Source organism: Equus caballus, chromosome 7 (genome assembly GCF_041296265.1).
Source record: "Equus caballus isolate H_3958 breed thoroughbred chromosome 7, TB-T2T, whole genome shotgun sequence".
Taxonomy (NCBI): Eukaryota; Metazoa; Chordata; class Mammalia; order Perissodactyla; family Equidae; genus Equus; species Equus caballus.
Window position 1 is genome coordinate 53,881,714 of NC_091690.1, and position 18,649 is coordinate 53,900,362.

General features: G+C 38.6%; 1 protein-coding gene across 1 annotated transcript; it reads right to left on the reverse strand.

Annotated features, from left to right (window-relative positions):
- Nucleotides 1-17,710: 17,710 nt before the first annotated feature.
- Nucleotides 17,711-18,649, reverse strand: OR7D4I (olfactory receptor family 7 subfamily D member 4I). The gene has a single exon (XM_001493735.3). It carries the CDS (start codon nucleotides 18,647-18,649, stop codon nucleotides 17,711-17,713), a length of 939 nt encoding a protein of 312 aa, XP_001493785.3.

The window sequence follows — 18,649 nt, forward strand, 5'->3', positions numbered from 1 at the left end:
GTAGGAAGCATATCCTTTTAGAATTGGGAAGAATACAAGGCTACTGCCTGTATTACTTCTGGTCCATATTGTATTGGAGGTCTCGTTCAGGCCCCAAACCAGACAATATATATATATATATATATATATGACCTAGGGTTAAAGTAGAAAAGTAAAACTGTCATTATTTACATAGTTTCCTATGGTGAGAAAACTAAATATACTGTTATTAGAATAGATAAAAATATGTAAGAAGACTGCTAGTTACAGATTCAACTGCAGTCTTACATCAACAACCATCAGAAGAAATCTAAGATTAAAAATAGTTATAATTGCAAAATGATTATAAAATGCTGAAGAGGGGGACCAGCCCAGTGGCACAGCGGTTAAGTTCCAACCTTCCACTTTGGTGGTCCCGGATTCACCAATCCAGATCCTGGGTGTGGACCTATGCACTGCTTGTCAAGCCATGCTGTGGCAGGCATCCTACATATAAAGTAGAGGAAGATGAGCATAGATGTTCGCTTAGGGCCAGTCTTCCACAGCAAAATGAGGAAAATTGACAGCAGATGTTAGCTCAGGTCTAATGTTCCTCAAAAAAATATAAATAAATAAATTTTTAAAGTGCTGAAGAGTAAATCTAACAAAAGTACACAATATTTTTTGAAGATTAGAAAATATTGAATGTCTTTGAAGAAAAACACACGGAAAGATAAACCTTCCTTATGGATTAAAATTCCAATGTATAAAACCTTCTAATTCTCCCTTCCTCAAAATGATTTAGAGATTCACAAATGAAGTGTACGCACTTAGAAAAAAATAAATAGGCCATTTTAATTAGAAAATTCAGGCAACAATAGAATAAGATATTACACACCAATGTTACCAAAAACAACTGCAAAAAAACTTCTCCAAGTTATCAGTAATGGAATAATTCAGGCATTTTAAAAAAGATAATTCAGGAGCCAGCCTTATGGCCTAGTGGTTGACTTCAGTGCTCTCCACTTCAGTGGCTTGGGTTTGCAACTTTGGATCCTGTGTGCAGACCTAAACCACTCATCAGTCCTGCTGTGGCAATGTCCCACATACAAAATAGAGGAAGATTGGCCCAGATGTTAGATCAGGGCTAATCTTTCTCAACCAAAAAATGGGGAAGATTGGAAGTTGGGAGATGTTAGCTCATGGCAAATCTTCTTCAGCAAAAAAAAAAAAAAAAAGAAAAAGTATTATGTCCTAAGTTAGATTTCCAGAATTACAAGGTTGATTCAACATTAGAAAATCAATGCACCATATTTAAAAACACACAGACATGTATATGCAAATCTGACCAGTGACAGAAAAGGCACTGTAGAGAAAAAAATAAAAAATGATCTTTCAATAAATGATCCTGGAAAGTTTTTTATCCATGTGAAAGAAATGATTAGAGATATAGTGACACCCTATTTAAAAGTGCATTCCAGCTGGATTAAGCACATAAATATAAAATTAAAAACAAGGTAACAGAATATATGTAAACAACAACGTAGAAGAAAATGTCTGAAGACATCAGTGAAGTTGAATAAATCTGACTTTCAAAAAATTAAGAATTCTTTTTCCTTAAGACAGCATGACAAATAAAAAGACATTACCTTGACTTCTGGAAATTTTTCTCATAAATATATCACACTGTCATCCACTAACCAACAGAAGTTGGGAGCAAATCTGTTTGATTTCTCTCATACAGTATTTAGTAATGCTATTGCTAGGAGTCCAAGCAGCAGGATGAAGCCAACCTGCAGGATTGACCTCTCCTATGTCCCCTAAGGACTTGGAGTAAGTCAACTGTGAATAAGACTCAGTAGAACTTGTAGGTTTTATTGCAGATAATAAATCATGTCATCTAAACCCAGTCTGTTATACATTGCAGTCCACACGAAGGAGTTAAGACTAACCCCATACCCAAGAGAATCACTTCATAACCCAATTTTCTCCAAATACAAATATAACATAAGTATACCCAGTTCACATCTGATCAGGATTGAACACTATATTTGATTTTGAGTGTAATACAAATCACTATTTTGAGTAAGTTTGAGTAAGCCCTATGGGAAGTGGCACTAAGCAGCAACAACCTCCATGGCCATACATGACATAATCGAAGGCTGCTCAAGTGTGAGAAGGATGTGATTTTTTAATCTTTAAATTGAAACAAGTGAGAGATCTCGTCAAGATGGCAGCATAGATGGGCTCTGAACTCACCTTCTCCGCCAAACACAGCCAGGTTACAACTATTCTTGGAAAAATGACCATGGAGAGAGAACTGAACACTGGATAAAAAGAACCCCCATAACAAGGGAGAGTCCTGACTGAGGCAGAAGAGGCAGAAATTCCTTCTGGAGAGAAAAAAAGCAACCTTCCTGAGCTGTAGAGCTTCACAGCTGAGCAGGAGCCACCCTAAGGTGCACAGCCTTCCCTGGAGAAGCAGAGACCATAGTGGGGGTATGTTACCACTATAAGCACCCTGCAGACTCAGCATAACTGAGATGAGTGTCATAATATCTGGCTTCACTGGCTATTGGCTGCAACAGGGAATACCCCCAGAAAAGCTGTTGGACGTAAGCCAAAAAAAAACTGAGATCTTAAAGGGCCATGCACAAATTCACTCATCTCAGAGAGCAACCTAAAATCACCAGAAAGAAAGGTGAACAGTCCTTTGTGAAGAGACTCACCTGGTAGGCTCTGGGTGCATCTCAGTGAGAGGTGAGACCTCTCTGGAGACTGAGACATTGGCAGCAGCCATTGTTGTGACTGAGTACAGGAATGCTGACACAGATGCTGACAGATGCCATCAGAGCTTTTCCCCTTGCCTCTTAGCCCAGGGTTCTGCCAAACCCACTAGAGCACAGATTTAATCAAGTTGAGCCAGGGCAGGCAACCCACCCTAGGGACAGGCCCCACCCAACAGCAAGCCCTCAGGCTACTTGTCGGCCTGCATAGACTGGGTGCCTCAATCCTCTACAGGCAGGCAAGTGCCTCTGCCTTTGTGTGGCAGGGGCTATGTGAGGAGCAGGTGAACTATGAGGGGCATTGGTGGAAGTGTGGAGGCCTCTGCAGTGGGGCGACTGAGTATATCCCACGGGATGGGGAAGTGTTCACAGGCCAGGACAGTGTTGACAGTTGTGTGTGGGCATGTGGATGGTGAAGCTTATCAGTGGGAGAACATCTGTGCTTCAGAAAAGCCATAAACAGGATTGTCTCCCTTTCCAAAACCTGATTTAATTGAGTGCTCCCATGACTGGGGCCAGCCCCACTCAGATGCAATCCTAAGAGAGCTGACAACAGCCTTGCAGGCCTGAGGCCTACAGCAATTGTAAGCCCCTGAACCTAGCAACCAGCTACACTGGCTGCCTACTCACTTAACCAAAACACTGCAACAGGAGTGTGCTATTAGACCTTGCAGCCAATGGTGCTGGGGCTCCCCAAACCTGATATACAAACAGCCAGCCAGGGAGGAAAGCCTAGACTCCCTTGCTACCAGCAGCGAGAGCAGCCCTGCCACAGCAGAAGAGTACACATGGCCCACACAGGGGTCACTCTTGGAACGTTTGGACTGGTGACTAGAGGAAAGCACACTTCTGGGCCTCAAAAGGCATTACTTACATAAGGCCACTTCTCCAAAGTCAGAAGACATAGCTGACTCATCTAATACACAGTTATAAGCACAGAGAAAGAGGCATAATGAGAAAGCAAAGGAATATATTCCAAGCAAGGGAACAGGACAAAACTCCAGAAGAAAAAATAAGCAATGTACCTGACAAAAAGTCCAAACAAAAACTCACAAGTATGCTCACTGATCCTGGGAAAACACTGGGTGAATACAGTGAGAATGTCAACAAAGAATTGTAAAATATAAAAAAGAACCAACCAGAAATAAAGAATACAATACTGGAAATGAAAAATTCACTAGAGGGACTCAATAGCAGAGTAGAGGATACAGTAGAATGGATCAGTGAGCTGATGACAGAATAGAGGAAATCACCCAAGCTGAACAGATAAAAGAATTAAAAAGAAGGAGAATAGTCTAAGGGAACTCTGGGACAATATCAAGCAAACTAACATTCATATTATAGGTGTCTCCATATAGAAGGAGAAGAGAGAGATAAAGGGACAGAAAATGTATTTGAAGAAATAATAGCTGAAAATTTTCCTAACCTGTGGAAGGAAACAGACATCCAAGTACAGGAAACACAGAGAGCACCAAACAAGATAAACCCAAACAGGCCCACACCAAGACACATTATAATTGAAATGTCCAAAATTAAAGATAAAGAGAGAATCCTAAAAGCTGCAAGAGAAAGGCAACAAGTGACATACAAAGGAAAGCTCATAAGGCTATCAGTGGACTTCTCAGTAAAAACCCTACAGGCTAGAAGACAGTGGCATGACGTATTTAAAGTGCTGAAAGGAAAAACCCTACAGCCAAGAATACTCTATCCTGCAAGGTTATCATTCAGAATGGAAGGAGAGATAAAGAAATTCCCAGACAAGCAAAAATTAAAGTTCATCACCAAGAAACAAGTTCTACAAGAAATGCTGAAAGGACTTATTTAAATGGGAAAGAGAAGACCACAAATAAGCATAATAAAATTATCAAAAAAAAGACAACAAAATCACTGGTAAAGGAAAAAATACAGTAAAGGTAGCTGGTCAACCACCTAGGAATATAATATGAAAGTTAAAGACAAAAGTATTAAAATTAACTATTTCAATCATAAGAGAGTAATGGATAGACACAGAATAAGAGATTAGATATGATTTAAAAAACATAAAATATAGGAGGGGAGTAAAAGAGTAGAGCTTTTAGAAAAAGGTCAAAATAAGAGATTATCAACTCAATATAGATGGCTATATACATAGAATATTATAAATGAACCTCACGGTAATCAGAAACCAGAAACCTATAACAAATAAACAAGTAAGAGAAAGGAAATCAAACATATTACTAAAGAATGCCATCAAACCAGAAGGTAAGAGATGAAGAAGGGAAAAGAGAAGAACTACTAAAACACCCAGAAGAAAAGTAACAAAATGGCAATAAATACATATCTATCAATGGTACTTTAAAAGGAAAAGGGTGGCTGATTGGATAAAAAAACAAGACCCATATATGTGCTTCACACAAGAGACACACTTCAGATCTAAAGACATTCAGAAGCTGAAAGTGAAAGGATGGGAAAATACACTCCATGCAAATGGCAAGGAAAAGAAAGCAGGGGTAGGAATACTTAGATCAGACAAAATAGACTATAAAACAAAAAATTTACTGAGAGACAAAGAATGGCACTAAATAATGATAAAGGGAACAATCCAACAAGAGGATATAACACTTGTCAATAGCTATGTACCAAACATAGAAGCGCCTACATATATAAAGCATTTATTAACAGACATAAAAAGAGAAATAGACAGTAACACAATAATAGTAGGACATCTTAACATTTCATTTACACCAATGGATAGATCATCCAGACAGAAGATCAGTAAGGAAACAATGGCCTTAAATGACACATTAGACCAGATGGACTTAGTAGATATATAGAGAGCATTCCATTCAAAATCTGCAGAATACACATTGTTTTCAAATACACATGGAACATTCTTCAGGATTGATCACGTATTAGGCCACAAAATAAGTCTCAATAAATTTAAGAAGATCGAAATATTAGCAAGCATCATTTCTGACCACAAAGGTATGAAACTAGAAATCAACTACAGGAAGAAACCCAGAAAAGCCACAAAAATCTGAAGATTAAACAAAATGCAACTGAAAAATCATTGGGTTAATGAAGAAATCAAAGAAGAAATAAAAAATTACCTGGAGACAAATGAAAATACAACATGCCAAAATCTATGGGATACAGCAAAAGCAGTATTAAGAAGGACATTTGTAGCAATTTAGGCTTACCTCAACAGACAAGAAAAATCCTAAATGAATAATAAAACAGTGTACCTAAAGTACCTGGGAAAAGAAAAAACAAAGCCCAAAATCAGCAGAAGGAAATAACAATCAGAGCAGAAATAAATGAAATGGAGACTAAAAAGCAATAGAAAAAAAGTCAATGAAACCAAGAGCTGGCTCTTTGAAAAGATGAAAAATAAATAAATAAATAAGGACAAACCTTTGGCTAAACTCACCAAGAAAAAAAGAAAGTTCAAATAAATAAATACAAAAGTTTATAAGAGAATACTATGAAAAGCTGCACGCCAATAAATTGAATAACCTGGAAGAAATAGATAACTTCTTAGAATCACAGAACCTTCCAAAATGGAATCAAGAAGAAGTAAAGAATTTGAATCACCAGTAAGAAGATTGAAATAGTAATCAAATCCTCCCAAAAAATAAAAGTCCAGGACCAGACAGCTTCTCTGGTGAATTCTACCAAACATTCAAAGAAGACTTTTTACTTATCCTTCTCAAAATCTACCAAAAGACTGAAGAGGAGGGGAAGTTTCCTAACTCATTCTACAAAGCCAACATTACCTTGACAACAAAACTAGACAGGGAAAATGCAAAAAAAGAAAATTATAGGCCAATTTCACTGATGAACATTGATGCAAAAATCCTCAACAAAATGCTAGCAAATCGAATGCAACAATACGTTAAAAAGATCACAAACCATGATCAAGTAGGATTTATTCTAGAGATGCAGGGATGGTTCAGCATCCACAAATAAATCAACGTGATACACTACATTAACAAAATGAAGAATAAAAATCATGTGATCATCTTAATAGATGCAGAGAAAGCATTTGACAAGATACAACATCTATTTATGATAAAAAGTCTAAATAAAATGGGTGTAGAAGGAAAATACCTCAACATAATAAAGTCCATATATGACAAACACACAGCTAATATTGTTAACAATGGAGAAAAACTGAAAGCTACCCCTCTAAGGACAGGAACCAGACAACGAAGTCCACTGGCACTATTCTTATTTAACGTAGTATTGGAAGTCCTAGCCACAGCAATCAGGCAAGAAAAAGAAATAAAAGGGATCCAAATTGGAAAAGAAGTGAAACTGTCACTATTTTCAGGCAACATAATTTTATATATAGGAAATCCTAAAGGATCCACTAAAAACTTTTAGAAATAATAAATGAATATAGGCAAGTTGCAGGATACAACATCAACATACAAAAATCAGTTGTGTTTCTATACACTAAAAACGATGTAGCAGAAAGAGAAATTAAGAATACAATCCCATTTACAATTGCAACAAAAAGAATAAAATACCTAGGAATAAACTTAACCAAAGAGGTGAAAGATCTGTACATTGAAAACTATAAAACATTGCCAAAAGAAATTGAAGAAGACACAAAGAAATGGAAAGATATTCTATGCTCTTGGATTGGACGAATTAACATAGTTAAAATGCTCATACTTCCTAAAGCAATCTATAGATTCAGTGCAATCCCTATCAAAGTTCCAACAACAATTTTCACAGAAATAGAAGAAAGAATCCTAAAATTTATATGGAACAATGAAAGACTCCAAATACCCAAAAGAATCCTGAGAAAAAAGAAAAAAACAGGAGGTGTCACACTCCTTGATTTCAAAATGTACCACAAAGCTATAGTAACCAAACATATTTACCATAACATATAGTACCAAAACAGCATGGTACTGGCACAAAAACAGACACACAGATCAATGGAACAGAATTGAGAGCCCAGAAATAAACCCACACATATATGGACAGCTAATATTTGACAAGGGGGCCAAGAACTTACAATGGAGAAGGGAAATTCTCTCCAATAAATGGTGTTGGTAAACTGGACAGCCACATGCAAAAGAATGAAAGCAGACCATTTGCTTACACCATGCACAAAAATCAACTCAAAATGGATTTAAGATTGAATGTAAGACCTGAAACCATGAATCTTCTAGAAGAAAACATAGGCAGTCTGCTCTTTGACGTGAGTTTTAGCAGCATATTTTCAAGTACCAAGTCTGACTGGGCAAGGGAAACAAAAGAAAAAATGAACAAATGGGACTACATCAAACTCAAAAGCTTCTGCACAGCAAAGGAAACTATCAACAAAACAAAAAGACAACCTAGCAGTTGGGAGAAGATACTTGGACTGAGGTCAGCAGGCCTGTTACCTGAGGCATGAATGGACATGACTCCTCCCAGGGTCTTGGTGAGTGCCAGCAGCAATAGCAATGCCAAATGCAGCTGCAGCCAAGTCCACATAGGGACATGGCTGTTTCCAAGTCTGTAGTTGGCATCATGGTCAGTGAGCCTGCCATGTGAGAATAGGTCTGTCTTCTCAAAATGGCCCTTCTTGTTCACGGGCTCTCCTGGAGTTTTGCAATCTTCTACCTGTATCCCAAAACTTCCACATAGCCACTTTTGTCCATAGATGGCTGCCAAATTATTGTTGCTGTGGGAGGATATGAGTGGGGGGCCTTGGACTCTGCCATCTTGCTGACATCCCAGGAATTTAACTGGGTTTCAACTTTAGGAAATCTTTTTACATTAATTTATCAAATTAATTGGCATAAATATATTAAAGCAAAAGAGGGCAAGTCTAATAGAATATATATGTATTTGATGATTTTTAAAGCTATTGCTGCAAATGATGGTGTACATGTGTGTGGTGAGAGAGGGGTGGGATGAAGACCCTCAAATGAGAAAAATAAGTACATATCTTTAAAATCATAAATAATGTTGATTTTTTAAAACATAAGTGATAACATTCAATTGATCAGGGAAGCATTAAGAAATGACAATAAACATGCAAAAAATCGCTGTTATGAACCATAAGTTTTTAATATTATTGTGATAACTCAAACATGCATAAGATGGAAAAATAAAGAAAATATAACCATTGTAAGCTCAAAAACACAATTAATTGTAGATAAGACTTGGGAGGTGGAGAGCCCTGAGATCTCTGAATATGAAGCCCTGTGTGGAGCCTTCATTGTACATTTCAACAAGGCCCCTAGGACAGTTGGTTTCAAATTTTAACCATGCATAAGATCTACCGGGATGGCTTATAAAACACAAATGGCTGAGCCAGACCCTGGAGTTTCTGATTCAGAAGAACTGGGATGAAGGACAATTCGCATATCAAACAAGCTCCCAGGTTACGTTGATGCTGCTCCTCTGGGGACACCTTCAGAGACAGTTGTTCGTGTCCCTAGTACTCTGGCCTAATAAAAGTTTTCCCTCCACTATTTCCATCTCTTCTCTCCCACCCTGCCCTCAGCCTTTAGTAGGTTACATTGGTTCCTTCAGATGTTCAGATAGCATGATGGAGACCCCTGGTGACCCTGTCTCTTTCTCTTACAGTGAAATTTCCCCAGAAAGTTCAGAGAGATGCTTCAGGCAGAGAATTCAAAACCCACATCTCTGAGAGGCCCAAGATGGTTTGCCTTGGGGCATTGGAAACTTATTTAAAGTTTCCAGGACCTTGGGGGCTGAATTCTCAGGCATCCTCATTAAATAAATTGTTCTTTTGTCATTCTACTGTTTAAACAATTAAGCTTCCTTGGAGTGGAAGGAGATTAATAGAAACAAAACTCTCTGCCACTTCTGTTTCCCTGAAGATAGCAGGGAAGATATCTGTATCTCTCTCTCAAGAGTCAAATTTCTTTCTTTCAGTTATTCCTACTTTATCTGGTACATGCAACATTTGCAGTCAACAAGATCATTCTGGAGATGAAAAGTTTCTTTATCTTCCTTCAAAGGAGTCTCCCAGGGCTCCTTGGGATACTGCCCTAATTGTTGCCTCCTCTTCCCATGATTTAATTTCAAAATTAGGTGTTTCTCCCTGAGGGATGTGTTAGAATTACAAGGAGCCCAACAGACTTGACCTTTAGAATTGTCAGAAAAATGAAATGCATGAGAAAGGTCCCTATTTCCAGAAGGAGATTGCAGCCATTAGTGATGTTACTACAGAAAAATCAAGAATTTTTAAAAATGAAAATAACCCTGAGAATTTATTGGGCATATGACAGTCTCGGCAGACCACAGGGAGAACAATTGTGATGGAGGTAGAAAGACTCCAGATGAGATGGTTGAAGAGAGAATGAGCAAAGTAGAAACGGAAGTGGTAAGCATAGACCAAATTCTCCAAAACTTTGGAACAATACCCGAAGGGGAGTATTTTTCCAGGAGAGAGTTTCATTTTTGTTGAAAGAAATGGGAATGTGGAACATTCCCATGACATTGGAAATTACAACCATATATACATAAAATGGAATATACAGAATAAAGAAAGCATAAATTATAGCATAAGTTCCCCCCAGCATTAGGAAGGGATAGAATTCAAAGTTCAGACAGAGGTTTTGAAGAGGTAGTCATTAACAAAATAATTATACGAATAATTATTTAGTTACAATGGTGGCTAATGTTGTAATGGATTATATAGTGTCCAATTCTTACTGAGTCAAAGTGGGTTCAGCTCCTCGTGAGTTAAAATAATGCTTTCCACCAGACATAGTTGTCACACTAAGTATATATGCAGCAAATAGGAGGCTATGTGAAATCATTTCCAAAGTCTTGTCTGTCAGCCAGCACAGGAAAGCAGGGGTTTTGTCATTTTGGGTGAGGAACACATATTCAAAAGGGAGTTGTGGGTATTCACTTGCTTGCACAAGCTCAGTTGGAAAAAATGCTTCCACATACACTGAAGGTTATGATAATAAGGCCTAAGCTTCTCCCTAAGAGGAGATATTAGTGTTAAAATTGAGGTAGAAGACCCAGGCATTGCTCCTGTGGTGGGGCTTGGTCTGGTTCAGGGTGGTTGGTGATTGCATCTCCTAACATAACAAAAAGAAAAAACAATTTGGAGAAACCATTAAGTAGTCTGAAAACTTCCTTGTGTTCCTTGGGGCAATTAGTCACTGACACAATGACAGCATATATCTGGTGATTCTTTATAACTGAGAACTGAAAGATCACGTACAACACTCAGCCCAGCACCAACTTTCTAACTCCTGATTTGCTCAACAAGAACTTCTCCCTCTTTCTGTACAGCTACTTGATTTGTGCTGCCGCCTGCACAGACTGATGGTTGCCAGACCAACACGTTAGACCTCTGAGATCATAGCACCAATGGGGTGTTCTAGACACTCCTCACCTCAACCTTTACAAGATTCAACAGATGTTTTATCCTCCCTAAAATGTTACTCTTTCTGTTATTCTCACATTGTGAAAGTGAACATAATCAACACTGACACCCATGGAATTGTTCTACTACAGTGGGACTCAATCCCACTCATTTTTACCCTTACAGGACAACTGGCAATGTCTGGAGACAATTCTGGTTATTACAACATAGTGTTGGCATCTAGAGGGTAGATGACAGGAATCTGTCAAAAATCTTACCACACACATAATGACTCCTCATGACAAATAATTTTATAGACCAAAATGTTAATATTGTGATGGGTTAGAAATCTTGATAAAGAATGTTGAAGACAAACGTTAAAATTTTACCTAAAAAAAGCAAATGATTCTCTATTACTTTATAAGGATATAGACAATATTAGAAAGATCTCAAAATCTTTCTCCATTGTTTTGTTCTACATCATCTTTGTTATGGTGGTTAAATTTATGTAACATATAATGTACTGTTTTAGCCATTTTTAAGTGTGCAATTTTGTACACTTGTCATTAAGTACATACACATTATTGAGCAACTATCTCCACCCTTGGTCTCCAGAACTTTTTCATTTTGTCAAACTGAACCTCTGTCCCCAGTAAATGCTGTCTCCCTATTTCCTCCATTTCCCATCCCCAGGCACCCACAATTGTACTTCATGTATCTATAAATTGACTACTATTGGTACTTCATATAAGTGGAATCATATAATATTTATCCATTTGGAATATCTCAATTTTGACATTTTAAAACCTGAACTTCTGATATCCCCCTTCCTTGCCAAATTTGCTCCACCCACAGCTCTCCTTGTCTCAATGGATGCAATTCCATTCTTTTAGTTCTCCAGGCTCCAAACCATGGACTCATCCTCTCTTTCTCTCACATCCGTATCCTCACTGGCAACAAATCTTCTTGACTCTACTTCAAAATTATAGACCAACTGACCACTTCCCAACCCTTACACTACTGTCTCCGCTCAGGCCCCAGCTACCTGTATCTCAGCTGGCTTGCTGCATTCAGTGCCAAGCGGGCTTCCTCACACCTTCAAATCCATTCTCAACCCAGCAGCAAGAATGATCTTTTAAAATCCTCATTATGTCACGTGTCTGCTTAAAACTGAGCAACGACTCCCCTTGTCACTCAGAGTAAATGAAAGCAAAAGCCCTTCAATGGTGGAGAAAGTCTCACATGATCAGTCCCTGTTACCTGTCGATCTCTTCTATTGTGCTTCCCCTCTCTCTCTCCGCTGCAGCTACATTCCCCACAGTTATCCTACTGCCCCAGGTTTTTTGTATTAACTTTCCCCTCTGCCTGGGGCACTCAATCCCCAGACATGCACTCACCTAAGTCATTCACTGCCTTTACAAATGTAGCTTTCTCAATGAAGTTTATGAAGACCATCCTTTATAACGTGACAACCAACACTTCCGACACTCCTGACTCTCTTTATCCTCTGGAGTTGAGCCTAAAATACTGACTGACACATAGTAAATACTCAGTATAAGTAGATTTGGTTAATTGAATAAACAAGTGTGGTTCAGAAGGGGCTGCCAGTGTCATTGTCTCCTGAGCACAGTTAATTGGTCCAAGGTGGGAAGAGGACATGACTGTGTCAATTTAAATAGTTTTCTGAGGTATTCCTTTACATACGAGGAGATAAAATAAATGTTTATTAGTGAAGCTATGAGGCGTGAGCTGTGAAAGCTGCTGGTTTCTGTGTCTCTTTCCATGTGGGGGTATCTAGTCTGAGAAAAGAAACTTGATAATCTGACCAGAAATCTTCAAAATGTTTGAGCCCCTCTGTCCAGTGTCCAGCTGAGCTTCTGATGAGCCATGTTCAGAGGGACCAGGAAATTGTCTTTTATCACTTGCCAGCAAAGCAGACCTGTCAGTGCAGCCTTATCTCCACCTGAGCCAGGACTATGAGATGATTATCGTGTAGGGGGATCAGAATTGCCATCCCAAAGTGTATCTCTTTTGCTTGATTATTTTTAAGAACAAAAGTAACAAAAAGAAACTTTGACCTTCCCATAAACTGCCTAAAACAATTTAAGAAAAAAGGCCTGTCCTGATTTTCTGACAGATTGAGCCATCACCATACATAACTCTAAGTGTGGTAAAGTGAGAAGAAACTTGCTAGGCCAATTTTTATCAAAGTTCTCTCTCAGGTCACATTTTCCATAGACGGCCCAGCAAAAATTTGTTTATCAAACATTTTCTTCTCCATTTTCATGTAAATTGCCTTCCTCCTCTTTGAAGTTCCAAGCCACTATTCCCAATATACTCCTCTGTCTTTGACTAAAGATGGTATTTAAGGTGGGGGCTTCAGCCATTTTAGTGACTTACTCAGTTTTCCTAGGTTTCTCCTACATATACAAGCTATTAAACTTTGTTTCATATTCTCTTGTAATTCTGTCTCATGTCAATTTAATTATTTGACCAGCCAGAATAACCTAGAGGGTAGAGAAATAGTTCTTCCTCCTTTTCAATAATGCATAATGGAAATCAGCAAGGAGTGTCCTACTGGACCCTACACTATCTCAGCTCAAGGCCTTACTGATCAATTATTGGCAAATTCTAACTCACACACATCTCTTGTGGTAGGTTGTGTAATAGCCTCCCAAAGATGTTTGAACCTGTGAATATGTTCCTCAGATGGCAAAAGACCCTTGCACATGTGATTAAGTCAAGAATCTGTAGATGGAGAGATTATTCTGAATCTGGGCTCAATGTAATCATAAGCATCCTTGTAAGAGGAAGGCAGGAGGGCTAGAGAGAGTATTGAAGATACTATGCTGTTGACTTTGAAGATGGAAAAAGGGGCCACAAGCCAATGAATGCGGGGGGCTTCTAGAATTCAGAAAAGGCAAAGAAACAGATTCTTCCCCAGAGCCTCCAGAAAGAAAGCATCTCTGCTGACCCATGTTAGATTTCTCACCTCCAGAACTATTAGATAATAAATATATGTCCTTTTAAGCCACTATGCTTAGGGAAAGTTGTTACAGTAGCAACAGGTAACTCATACGTCTTTCTTCCAAACACTTCTCATCTCATTGTAACAGGCTTAAATCAGATCCTTATGATCTCTCCCCTAGACTATTTCCATAGCCTCCTAAATGTTCCCTCTTTCTCCAATTGTTCCCACTCAGGACAATCTTAAATTCCTCATATTATAAGTATGATTACATTATGGCTCTGGTTCTCAATTGCTTATAAAATCCTTAGACTGTCAAATTAGATTCTCAATGATCTGTCCTTCATCTATGTATCCAATCTTATTTCTAATCTCTCAGTCATACATTCCATATATCCTCCTGATAGGCCTAACTTTTTAATGTCTCTTGAATATCACCCAAATATATTTCCCAGTTAAGTTTCTACTCATTTTTTGTTATCCAACATTCAAGCATATTCTCCTTTCAGAAGTTTACCCTGAATACCAAGTGTTTGCCAAGATGTGGAGAAACTGGAACCTTCATGTTTTCCTGGTGGAAATGTAAAGTGGTGAAGCCAATTTGGAAAACAGTTTAGCAGTTTCTTTAAAAGTTAAGCATAAATTTACCATATAGCGCAGTAACTGTACTCCAACATATCTACTCAAGAGAAATGAAAATGCACCTTGACACAGAGACATGTGCACATATGTTTATAGCAGAATTATTCATAATAACATCAAACTGGGTACATCCAAATGTCCATCAACTGGTACCTGGATAAGCAAAATTTGGTATAAACATACAATAGCATTCTATTCTGCAATTAAAAGGAACAAAATATTGATACATACTTCCACATGGATGAGCCTCAAAAACATTGGTAAGTAGGGGCTGGCCCTGTGGCACAGCAGTTAAGTTTGTGCATTCCACTTCTTGGTGGCCTGAGGTATGCCAGTTTGGATCCCTGGTTCGGACATGGCACCACTTGGCAAAAGCCATGCTGTGGTAGGCGTCCCACATATAAAGTAGAGAAAGATGGGCACAGATGTTAGCTCAGGGCCAGTATTCCTTGGCAAAAAGAGGAGTATTGGCAGTAGTTAGCTCAGGGCTAATCCTCCTCTAAAAAAGACATTGGTAAGTAGAAGAAGCCAGCTAAACAAGACCACATATTGTATAATTCCATTTCTATGAAATATTTGAAATGCACATTTATGGAGGCAGAAAGTGATAGATGGTTTCCTAGGGCTGAGGTGGGGGTGTGAATTAACTGCAAACAGACACAAGGGTACTATTTGAGGTGATAGAAATATTCTAAAACTGAATTGTGGTAATGATTGCATAACTGTATAAATTTACTAAAATCCTTGAATTTACATCATAATGGGTGAATTTTAATGCATATAAATTATGCCTCAATAAAAATGTTAAATAGATAAATATCTAAAGGTTTTTTTTCTGAAATTACTCAAGATGAGTTGAAAACTTTTACCTTTGTTTCCCACAGGATCTATTACATACCTATTTTACTATGCTCAAGCCCCTATATTGCAATCATTTGTATCTCTTTGGTCCCCTCTTCAATTTGTACGCATTAGACAACAAATGCACATTGGATTAAACTTAATGGAATCAAAGTGAACTGAAGCCTCATCAAATAAGACTCGTCTCTAACAAATTATAACTTCTGAGTAATTTTGCAGTCCTTACTTTGTCTCCAATAATTACTTTCATTTTTATCTCAAATTCCCTAAATATTTTCATGATATTGTCTTTATACATCACAGTCCTTATTACCTGTGTTAGTTTTTGTTCCCACAGAAAAAGACAATGAGCCAAAGATTGGTGTACAAGCACTTTGTTGGAAGGAGCAGTGAACGGACAGGACAGAGGAGAGGTCGACACAGGAAAAAAATTACGTCCAATAAAGCTTGCATTAAGTCAGCTATGATAAGAAGTAATCAGAGTTTTCACCTGTGTGGAATTTCTGGAAAATGGTACAAAATCCAAAGCTCAGAATTATCTCAGCTAAAGGGTGAAGGAGATGGCATACCCCATACCTCTCCCTCAAGGGCTGTCTCTGATAGGGCATAATTCCTTGTTACTTCTGCCACCACATATTGGGTAAAGTAGGTTACAACTGCTATTGGCCATTGGCAATAGTCAATAGAGATGGTAAGAGGCTCCCAGGGAAAGTGGGAGGAATGTTGACAACATCTGCTTCTCCATCCTTCCCCGAAGACTCAATTCTATCAACATTCTTCTCAAAAGGTAGACTAAGTTCTCAACACCTTCCACATGCATGTGACTATGATTCCTGATGGCACTTCAAGAGAATCCCCCCCCAAAAAATTAAGCCTTGAGGAAAACCAGCTCTAATTCTATTGCATTCAATATTACATGTTTTAGGATCTTATAAGGTGTATCTCAAAAGTGGAATAATGGGAAATAAAGGTCAAAGAAAGGAAGAAAAGAAAGGAAGGATCAAAAAGAATGAAGCAAAATCTCAGAGTTATTCTAGGTGGTATATTTCTATTAATCATCTGAATAAACCAGCTTTAAACCTGTATTCCTACTTTCAAGTTGAAAATCACAACACTGTTCTTATGAAAAGTAGGATAGAAAAGTCACTGTCAGCTATCCAGATTAGAGTCCAACATGATCTCAGTCTCTTCTTTTGAAAAGTAGAATGAATAAGAGAAAATATCTCAGAGAAATATTTTCAAGATGAAATAAAGTCGTACATGCACAATCTTGATTTGATAAGTACTTTGTTGTGATGACTGTGTGATTTTAATTCCATTTCTTGGGGGGAAGACAAGCACACAACCAAATGAAGGTGAAGAATTTCAATGTTTGAGAGGATAATTTTGGGGAAGCAACATCAGCACTTGATATGATAAGTGCTTTGAATATAAGTTAAAAATCTTAAGAATGACTGCAAGAACATTATACACAATAGCCAAGACTTGGAAGCAACCTAGGTGCCCATCAAGGGACAAATGGATAAAGAAGATGTGGTGTGTATACAGAACAGAATACTACTCAGCCACAAGAACTGATGAAATCCAGCCATTTGTGACAACATGGATGGTCCTTGAGGGTATTATGCTAAGCGAAATTAGTCAGAGGGAGAAAGTCAAATACCGTATGATATCTCATAAGTAGAAGATAAACAAACACATAGCAGTGGAGATTGGATTGGTGGTTACCATAGGGGAAGGGGCGGGAAGGGCAAAAGGGGTGATTAGGCTCACATGTGAGGGGATGGACTATAATTAGTTTTTGGGTGGTGAACATGATGTAATCTACACAGAATTTGAAATATGTTACAATGTACACCCGAAAGCTAAAAAAAATAAGAAATAAAAAATAAAAATAAATAAATAAGAATGGCTGCAAGAAAGCTGACCAACTTGGAACTTTATGGACAGGATACAAGCAAGAAAAGTTAAAAAGGAATTACTGAGGTGGTTGTTAAGGAGAAATCAATACACAAACAAATAAAAGTGAAGTCATAGGTGCTTTGGGAATTGAAGAAATCAATCATGTCTTTTAGGTGTGATAAGGAACCAGAATATTTATATTTGCAACAATTGCTTTTGGGGTCACAGTGCCCACTTAGTTCTGAGGCCACTGATCCATCACAGACAGGAGGCTGTTCGCCTGAGCAGCCTTCCCAGGGCCCCTTTCACATCCTTGTTCCTCAGGCTGTAGATGAAGGGGTTCAGCATGGGGGTGACCACGGTGTACATCACTGAGGCAACTGAGCTTCTCTGGGAAGAATGAGTCACAGCAGAACTGAGGTAGACTCCCACACCTGTCCCATAGAACAAGGAGACTGCAGAGAGGTGAGACCCACAGGTGGAAAATGCTTTATACTTGCTCTCAGAGGTGCCCACCCTCATTAAGGAGGAGACAATCTGAGAGTAAGAAAAGAGAATCCCAGTGAGAGGAAACACAAACAGCAGAGCAGTGGCCACATACAAGGAAATGTTATTGATGAGGGTGTCAGAGCAGGCCACCTTGAGAAGCTGAGCCAGTTCACAGAAGAAATGTGGAATTTCAGTGCCTATGCAGAAGGTCAGCTGCACCATCAGTAGAATATGAAACAGGGAGACAGAAAAAATGACCGACCAACACATCAGAACCAAGATGCAGCAGAGTCGTGGGTTCATGATGACCACGTAGTGCAAGGGGTGGCAGATGGCCACAAATCTGTCATAGGCCATCACAGTCAGGAGGAAATCATCCATTCCAGCAAAAACCATAAAAAAATACACCTGACTGAGACATCCTATGTAGGAGATATCTTTGCTCTGTGTCTGGATATTCATTAGCATCTTTGGGATAGTGGTGGAGATGAAGCAGATGTCAACAAAGGACAGGTTTGAGAGGAAGAAATACATGGGGGTGTGGAGGTGTGGGTCAGAGCTGATGGCTACGATGATGAGCAGGTTCCCAAGCACGGTGACCAGGTACATGGACAGGAACACTCCAAAGAGCAAGGGCTGCAGTTCAGGATCCTCTGAGAGACCCAGGAGGAGGAATTCTGATACTTCTGTGTGGTTTCCTGCTTCCAT